Source organism: Arvicola amphibius, chromosome 12, assembly GCF_903992535.2.
Source record: "Arvicola amphibius chromosome 12, mArvAmp1.2, whole genome shotgun sequence".
Taxonomy (NCBI): domain Eukaryota; kingdom Metazoa; phylum Chordata; class Mammalia; order Rodentia; family Cricetidae; genus Arvicola; species Arvicola amphibius.
The window spans coordinates 124,858,088-124,868,193 of record NC_052058.2 but is presented as its reverse complement, the minus strand read 5'-3'; the positions used below and the strand labels follow the sequence as shown (position 1 = coordinate 124,868,193).

At 43.9% G+C, this 10,106-nt stretch overlaps 1 protein-coding gene across 1 annotated transcript; it reads left to right on the top strand.

The window, feature by feature from the left end:
• Positions 1-6,973: 6,973 nt before the first annotated feature.
• On the top strand, positions 6,974-7,420 carry LOC119802957 (60S ribosomal protein L27a-like). Its single transcript, XM_038314160.1, has one exon. The coding sequence runs from the start codon at positions 6,974-6,976 to the stop codon at positions 7,418-7,420; it is 447 nt and encodes a 148-aa protein (XP_038170088.1).
• Positions 7,421-10,106: the final 2,686 nt, after the last annotated feature.

Here is a 10,106-nt window from a genome sequence, read left to right as displayed (position 1 = left end):
GAGTTTCCCCTTTGAAAATGACAGCAGTAAAAGAAAACACACAGATAAATGACAAGTAACCACGGCCCTTAGTAAGAAAGATGGCAGGAAGGATCGTGCTGAACTGTAAGTGCCCTGCCCTGAGCAGCCAAAGCTACTCAGTTCCATTTGACCAGTTATAGCGGATATGAAGCCAGCATTGCCAGATTTTCTGTTTGTTTTTTATTTATAATACAAATTTGGGGTTGAAAAGGCCCAATGTTTTAAGGATGGAAAATAATTAATAATTTGAATTGATTGTAGTCCAAATAGAACAGTTCTGGGGACTGGGCATGGCAATGCACACCCTTAGTGCCAGCACTTGTAAAACAAAGACAGGCAGATCTCTGTGCAATTGAGGCCAGCCTCATCTACAAAGAGAGTTCAGACAGACAAGTCAGGACTACACAGTGAGGCCTGTCTGAAATAGAACTCTTGCGGGGGGCTTAGCCTAGGGAAAGAGGGACAAGAGGGAAAGAGAGCTCTGAGCAGCACTAGGCTTCATCTCCAACTCAGCTGTCCCTTGCCTTGTGACCATCTAGAAACTATTTATTATATAATGCAAAAATACATACACTTTATATATGTGTGTGACACACACACACACACACAGTGGTGGCACATATCTTTAAACCCAGCACTCAGGAGGCAGAGGCAGGTGAATCTCTGTGAGTTCGAGACCAGCGTAGTCCACAGAGCTAATTCCAGGACAGCCAGGACTACACAGAGAAACTTTGTCTCAAAAAAATAAGAGCATATTCCTCCATGCCCTGTCTGTGAGGGTATGCTCAAATTTATAGGATGATATCCTTAGGAAACCTAGTACTGTATATAGTAAATATACCATCATCATCGTCACCTCATCATCATCAAGCTGCAGCCTGTGTCCAGTGCAGTGACAAGTTAATCTCTACCATCAATCAATCTGACTGATTTAGAATCCGCTGGGAGACTCGCCGATGGCATACCTTTGCGGGCATTTCTAGAAAGGTTTAATGGAGGAGGGGAAATCCACCCTGAATGTGGATGGTGACATCCCATAAGCTGGAGTCCTGGACTAAATAAAGGGGGAGGTATGAGAAAGGCAGCTGAACGCTAATACTTCCCTCTTCCTGCTTCCTGATCCCGGATCCGGATTCCTTGAGGAGGAATCCTAGTCACAAGCTCTGTGTCACGATGGACCCGACTCTCTCAAACTGTGAGCCAAAAGAAAAAAATCCTTCCACTCACCATTACTTTTTGTCAGGTACATGGTCATAGTAACAAGAAAAGTTTCTCATAAAAATACCTCAAAGAGGGAAAAAAAGAGCTCCCTGTGGGACAATAACAGAAATTGTGGTTTTTCCTCAGCATCCTCCTCAAGCTCACCAGGGAGGTAGAAACTGGAGAGCACATGATGCCTTCAGACTTGATACACGGAGGTTCTCTCCTCCTTTCACCCAGATCCTCCTGTCCTGTTGAGACCTGGGCCGTCTGGACTGGCGAAGGCCTTTTCAGAGGCAGGACTGCATCCTGAGCTCTGGAGTCTGCCTCTGTTGACGGCACCCAACCAATTTGTTCCTATTTTCTGCACTAATGTTCCTGATGCGTTCCAAATTGACCTGCTGTGTTTTAATATACATGAACTGCAATTTCTAAATCGCTGAGTGTAAAAATCTCATCATCTTCCTCTGCTGTGCCCTGGGTGGTGGACACCACCCTGGCAGTCTGGCTCCGGCAATGATGAAGGATAAGAATCCTGATGCAGACTCACAGGTTGGATCCAGACTATACTAGTTTTGAGGTGAGACCAGGAACAGCTTCTGAACTGTCCTGCCTCTCTACTTTCCTATACGTAAGACGGGAACAACAGTAATAGCATTCGACTAATTACAATTAAAAGGGATCCCAAGTAGTCACTGAGTCAGCAGAAATGGAGTCCTGACCTGGGCTTGCTGAGCATCAATGCCTGGGGTGGGCTAATAGGAGTGAAAGCTGTGCTCTGGCTGCAGGGCTTCTGAATACTCAGAAATACCTTCTCCACCTGCACTCTGGTCTTGGCCAGGGCTGACTTCTTTACCTTGTGATTTCAAAGTATAAACTTCCTGGAGAAACTTTTCAACTTCTATTGCATCTTTGTTCTATCATTTCCACATCCATCCTCAGCACCATCATCAGTTCTCCCTCCATCAGCACTAGAGCCGTGGCACTAGACACACCAGCTGATGTGCCCCACTCTGCCCCTCATCCCTATTGCTAAACATCTTGTAAAGTAACTATTATGGCTTCCTACTTGAGTGCTGTGCGTTTGTTTGGTATTAACTACTTTGTTTCTTTGCAGTGGCAAGGGTGAGAATTTCATATATGTGTACACTGTATTTTCAGTATTAAATACCTCCCTCCACTACTCCAGCTCATTCTGTGTCTCTCTCTCACACACACACACATTCTCCCTCATTAATTCATGTCTTCTTCTTCTGTATGTGATGGTTTGAATAAGAATGGCCACTATAGACTCATATATTTTAATGCTTAGTCAATAGGGAGTGGAACTATCTGGGAAGGATTAGAAGAAGTGGTCTTTTGGGTGGAAGTATGTTACTTGTGAGATTTTGACATTTCAAAAGCCCTTATCCAAGTTTTGTGTGTGTGTGTGTGTGTGTGTGTGTGTGTGTGTGTGTGTGTGTGTCTTTATCTGTCTCTGTCTGACTGCCTCTCTGTGTCTGTGTGTGTGTGTGTGTGTGTGTGTGTGTAGGTCTGTCTGTCTCTGTTTCTGTGTATGTCTGTCTCTGTATCTCTGTCTGTCTATGTGTGTATCTCTCTATGTGCTTGTGTGTCTGTCTGTCTCTGTCTATATATGGCTTTCTTAGTCTCTCTGTCTGTCTGTCTCTCCCTCCCTACAATTCAGGACTGTAAAGCTCTCAGTTACTGCTCCAGAACCATGCCTGTCTGCTTCCCATATGATAATCATGGATGAACCCTGTAATCAAGCCCCTCAAACACATACTTTTTATTGTATTTTTATACATAGATAACCTACTGAGCCCACTAAGTGTTACTCATATGTATTTAGGTATAAGGCTGACCACTTGAACATGTCAGGGGTCTTGTCCCTGTGGAAAACCTACCCCCATAACTCAGCATCATTTACTGCCTGTAGTTCTTCAACTAGGGGTGGGTGCACCTTCCCTTACTCCTGCTGGAACATTGACTGGTGAGGTCTTATGCAAGTCTTGAAGCTCTTTATTTCGGCATCAGCATATAGCTAACATTCTTACTTGAGGTTTTCTGTAGATCCAGATCTGACTGTGTGTTCCAAAGTATGCAACTGGCGAGGATCCATGTGACCATAATGTTTCTGGTCCTCATATTCCTGTAGCTCACAAAATGGTATCCAAGGCTCTAAGTTACAGTTCAAACTTATTATAGCTCATCCCTCTGTAAGCTCCTTGTATGTTTTTCCTGCCCTGGTGACCAATGTACAGACACCATAGCTAATTTTACTGGCACTAAAATCAGAATCTGAATTGACAGATCCTCAGCCTGTTCCCCAAAGTGCTCTGCAGGACATTCCTGGGGTGGTGAACGTCTTCCTAAGGGAATTCTGGAGATGCCAGGCTGCAGAGTAGAGCAATGACAAAGAACCTTGGCCTAGCTCTGAAGTGGGCACTGCCCTGCCACACGAGACAGGTATCTGCTGTTCTTTCGGCCTCATGTAAAATGCCTGGGGATTCCTCAACCTGGGTTTATTTTATTCTGGCTTCCCAAGATTTTCCTTGAAAAAGCATTAGTCTAAAAGTGGAAAGCTTGGGTTGCTCTATTCAAAAAGAGTAAGGACCTTACGTTACGCTTTCTAAATTGTTCCTTATTTGGCACTTTTTCTGTTCAACTCAGTAAATATTCCCTTACCAAGCCCCAAAAGTTCTGTTTGTAGTTGTTGTATGTAGTTAGAAACTACAATACCTTAGTTTTCTCTCAGACTTTGTTTTCAGGGCAACAGTCTCCGCTGTGATTGGGCGCTGCTGCAGGAGGATAGCCTGGTTCTGAGCGAATGAGTTCGGGTCTCATTTTTATCACCACGCCTTCAGAATATTGTTAAGGATGGTCTCCCCACCTGCAGCATGAGCGCCCAGGAAGCTTTCCAAAGACCTGTAGAGACTGTTCCTGCAGCCTTGAAAATTAGTATTCATTTAGTTTTCACCCAGAACAATGTGAATTCTAGAAATATTTAAGGCTAATCTCAATTTAACATTGTAATCTCAGTGTTTATTTCAAAACAAAACATATCCTGGAAGCCATTATTCACCGTTCACAGATTTACTACATGGTTGAAAACCATAGACATTTCAATACTTCATACCAATTGTCTTATGACTTTTGTTCAGTCAGCATGGTCAGTTCTCTTGAGGAATGAATTTCAAAGTAACCAGTCCTTCCACAGTTTTGTTAATTATATTGCTTAAAAAAATTAGTGTCAAGAGTTCAGGACTAGTTGGTTCTAGTGGTTATTCATCCCAAAAAAGAACCCATGCCCATTGAAGGGACCACTGTGAGATGCTCAAACAACACATAATCTCTGTGGCCAGTGGTCTACATGTTAGTCTTTGGGGAGGTTAACAAGTAGACTGTGAATATTCAGAACACAATTTTTTAATAGCTATGAGGATCTGGAAAATGGTTCTGTAGTGAAGAATGCTTGGTGCCTATCCAAAGAATTTAGTTCTCAGCACCCACATCAGGCAGCTCACAACTGCCTATAACTCCAGCTTTGGGGGACCCAGTGCCCTGTTCTGGCCTCCACAGATACCTGAACACATGTGCAAATAGACAGAAACAAGCACACACACATATGCGTAAGTAAAAATAAAAATAAAGTCTTTATAAAATAGTTATGAAATTATACCATCCAGTTTTCAAATTTCCCAACAAAATATATTGATGGCTTTTTAATTGGTATATACTCATTAGACAGATTAACGGGTATCATAAAGATATTCAAGTACATCATATATAAAAAATCCATATAGCCTATATATTCACCACACACACACACACACACACACACACACACCTCTGCCCGCCCCCTAATTTGATGACTCTTATAACATGGTTCAGTGCTGCAAATTCAGGTTCCTTGGCTCCAGATTCAAAGCTCTCCCCAGTCCAGAGCTCTGCTGATTCCCAGATCCTATGTGATTCTGTCCTGGTCTGCCTGTCTGCTGCTATGGTGAAACACTGACCAAAACAAATTTGGGGAGGCAAAGGTTTATTTGGCTTACAGTTTATAGGGGAAGCCAAGGCAGGAACCTGGTGCCGGGAACTGTAGTGAAGACCTTGAGGAACACTCCTTACTGGCTTGTTCTGCATGGCTTGCTCAGCTTGTTCTCTTATACAACCCAGGCCCACCCAGGATTGGTACCACCCACTGTGGACTAGGCCTTCACATGTTATCATTGTTTATTAAGAGAATTCCCCATAGACATGCCCCACAGGACATTCTGATGAAGTCCCATGCTCAGTTGAGAGTCCCTCTTCCCAGCTATGTCTGGGTTTTGTGTCAAGTTAACAAAAACTAGCCAGCATGTGTCTAACTGCTATAGAAGAGCTTGGCCTTTAGGGCACCGCCAGCTAGGAAGAAATGTTCCGCAATGCTATAAGCCAGGCCCGGGCAGGGAGAAATGATGTGATGTCATCACTTAGCTGATTGCAAAACTTAGGTGTTTGTGATTCCATCCGTTACACAGCTTTTTCTAAACTTTCTCCTACCTGCAGAGACCTGATGAGTAACCTCAAAATGAAAGGGGTAGATGGTTCATCTTTAAGTCAAATCACATAAAATTACATGCTGAATCGTCTTGTATTTGAATGTTGAAGGTGTCTTAATGGCTATGAAGGAGTCATTAACAACTTGGTTATTAGATGCTGTAAGGCATATTAAAATTCATTTCCAGTGTGTTTTATAGTATCTTGCTTTTTTGATAAAGCTTGTTTTTCTAACATACTGTAGCACAGACCATGAATAAGGCACACCAATTTCAACGTCTGAACTATCACAGAGAGAAAGATGATGTACAGTTTGGCTATTGTTTAGCAATGTGGTCTTTTTTAAAAAGAAATCTGTAGAAAAATAAGAAAAATATTACATTCTTAATATCACTAGTGGGTGTTTCCATGTTTACTATAGCATCTTCCGCCCTCTCTGGTTTACAGGCTCTGTGAGCACCAGCCCTGCCCTCACTTATAGTCACTGCCAAATCCATCTAGATGGTCAATCCTCACGCACTTCTCTACATCCAAACCTCCTTTGCCCTTGTCCTTCCCTCCATACCACCACCACTTCTGCATCTAGTCATCCCCCACAAATGTAGGACGCCCAAGTCTCCACTTCCACACCATCTGCCCGATCCTCTCCTCCTCTACTAAGCTGTTTTCCCTAGACCCTCTGCTCCAAATTCAATCCGGTCCCTTGCCAGCGAATCAGGCTGACCATCACACCCGTGCTTGCTACACTCGGATTTCACAATGTGTTATGATAGTCACAACTTTGCACACATTCTTGGAGCCCTTGTTCCCTTCACGGCTGCTTACTAGCCAGACACAGACTAGCTGTTCAGATCTCTCACTCCGGGGCTGGGAATGAGCCATGTGTCTCTCTGGAAAGCACTTCCCTAGCACGCACAAATCCCCGGTTGATCCCCAGCACCACATAAAATTAGCTGTGGTGGCACTGCTTATAATCCCCATGTTGGAAGAAAAAGACAAGAAAATCAGAAGTCCAAGGTCATTCTCAGGTATATAGCAAATTGAAGATCATCTTGGAATACATGAGATCCCATCTTAAGTAAAGGAAGAAAGAATCTCGGTCACTCCTCAGTATGTAACAATATTTTCACATCTCATGGAGGGAGTTGGATTATACAGTAACTAGCAGTACAAATTCTAAAAAGTAAAAGTGACTCTCCTTTCTGCCACCACCATGCCATCCAGACTGAGGAAGACCCGGAAACTCCGGGGCCACGTGAGCCACGGCCATGGCCGCATCGGTAAACATCACAAGCATCCAGGAGGATGCAGGAATGCTGGAGGCATGCATCATCACAGGATCAACTTCGACAAATATCATCCAGGTTACTTCGGGAAAGTTGGTATGAGGCATTACCACTTAAAGAGGAACCAGAGCTTCTGCCTGACTGTCAACCTGGATAAACTGTGGACGCTGGTCAGTGAGCAGACCCAGGTTAACACTGCCAAGAACAAGACCGGAGCTGCTCCCTTCATGGATGTCCTGCGATCAGGCTACTACAAAGTTCTGGGGAAGAGAAAGCTCCCTAAGCAGCCTGTCATCATGAAAGCCAAATTTTTCAGCAGAAGAGCTGAAGAGAAGATCAAGGGTGTTGGAGGTGCCTGTGTTCTGGTGACTTGAAGCCACTCAGGAAGGCCAATTAAATGCTAACATTTTCAAAAAAAAAATAAAAATGAATGTTTGTTAATCAAAACTATAATCTCAACTAATAAAACATTTAGGAATAAACACTTTAACAAACAATTGCTCCCAAAGAACAATGTTTTATAAGACATTGCCTTTTGTTTGATACATTTCTGTGCCATTTGCAAGAACCTGGCAATGTGCTGACATCACTGCTTTAGCTGAGCAAAGGAGGCGCTGTCGGGAGTGCAGAGCAGCTAGAGAGACTTGACTCTGTCCTTACAGAGCTTGCCAGCACAGCTCACCTGGCTTGGCTTTAGGAAGCCCCAAAGCAACAATCACAAAGAAGGACACAGTGGGACTGTGATGAGTACAAGCTGAGAGATAAAAGTGTAACAAAACCAGAGATTGAGAAACGTCTCAGGAGGAACATGAGGTAACAGACCCTACACTCCCATTTGTCAATAGGACTCTGAGCAGGAAACCACAGGGCTGTCTGGTGTATTGATAAACTTTAAACTTCCTTCCAGTTTGTAAATGCACTTCTCCAGAGCAGAGAAGTATCTTTTAGTGACTGTATCTTCCCCTCTACATAAGCCAGCTTGCCACATCCAGCAAGAAGAATGGGGGAAAGGTAAGATTCTACCTATAACTTATTTCCAAATCTATTGCTATATCTTTTCTGTGTATATAGCCATATAACTCCATACGGGGGGCAAAATATTCAAGCAGCCATGAGGACCATGGCAGGAAAAGATGAGAAACCTGCAACTCCCTTTTGGTGAGTTTGTTGCTGGCAGGCTGGACAGTGAGGGTTAGAAGTTGCTAATTAATATTCATTAGGTTCCATCCTGATCTCCTTGCTACTAAAACTTTTGCTGCTAACCTGCTCAACAGATGAGCTCAAATCACAGAACCTTGTGGCCAGATACCACACTCGGAGCTCCAGCAGACCTGAGGCAACTCTAGCGCACATCCTCTTGCTCAGCCTAGTTGCAGATGCCAGCCAGTGGTCTTACCAAAGAGCATAGCCAGGTCAGCTGCCCCACCCACATTCAGAGCACAGGGAACTGCCCAGCCATCTAGAGAAACTGAAAGCGCACTCCCACGGCTTGGGTGCCAGCAGCAACTGCCTATTCAGCATCACAGATGAGACACCTGGGGGAGGGGTCCCTGGCAAAGAACACCATGAGAAGTGATAAATGGCCGTCTGCACAAATGCTCAACATTAGACAAAAAGACATAGCTTTATAAATCTCAAGAAATTATGAGCCTACCAAAGACACAATGCTACAACAACAGATATTAAGCAAAGAGAGAAATGACAGAAAACCCAGACCAGCCCGTTCCTCTTGAAAACTGTCAGTGAGGTTCAAGGAGATGAAGACAAGAAGTTAATTAAGGTATGGGAGCAACACAACAGCTAAATAAGCAATCACGTCCCCCACTCAGACACCATTTGAACAGCTATCTTTCTCATCGTATATTAATCATGCAAGCTAATGGGCTTGTTATGGCATTCCATGCGAACAGTACCTGGAGACATTCATGCTTCTATGGCCTTCGTTTCCTTCATCTCGCTGTTCTCCGCCATCCCCCAAACAGTCCCCGTTCTGCTTTCTGTGCTGTTTCTTAAGCTCTCCTGTTCCCTCCATTTTCCTCAATCTAAAATAATTAATTGCACACACACATTATGTATACAGACACAGACACACATGCCACACAAACACTCACAGCACACACACATACACACAGAGATATACACACTACACACGTATACACACAGAGACACAAACACACATACACATACAGATCACACACATACACACACACAGACACATACCACACACACACCACATGCTCGATACACACTACACACAGCTACATTCACCACACAAACACACATACACACACCACACATTACACACACATCACATACACCACACATAAACACATACACCACATGCACCACATACCACACACACCACACACCCACACACACAGATACGTACACAGCAAACACACAGACACACACACAACACATACAGATACACACATACTACACACACATACCACATGCACACACCACTCACACATACACACACAGACACACACCACACACACCTACATACAGATACACATAGACACACACTACACAGACCCATATACAGACATATACCACACATACAGACACACATACCACTCACACATATACACACAGATACACACCATACAGACACACACATCACTCACTCATCACACACACAGACACACATACACACAGACACCACTCACACAGACACACATACACACAGACACCACTCACACAGACACACACCACACATACACAGACACACAGACACATACCACTCACACAGACACACACCACACACAAAGACACACAGACACCACTCATACATATACACACAGACACACCAAACACAGACACACACTACTCACAGACACAGACACACACACACACCACTCACACAGACACACATCACTCACACAGACACACACCACACATACGCAGACACACACAGACACAGACACACATACACACATCCATATACAGACACACCACACCAACACCACACACACACATTAATTTACATACAGACACACACCACAACAGACACACATCACATACACAGACATACACACCACTCACACAGACACACAC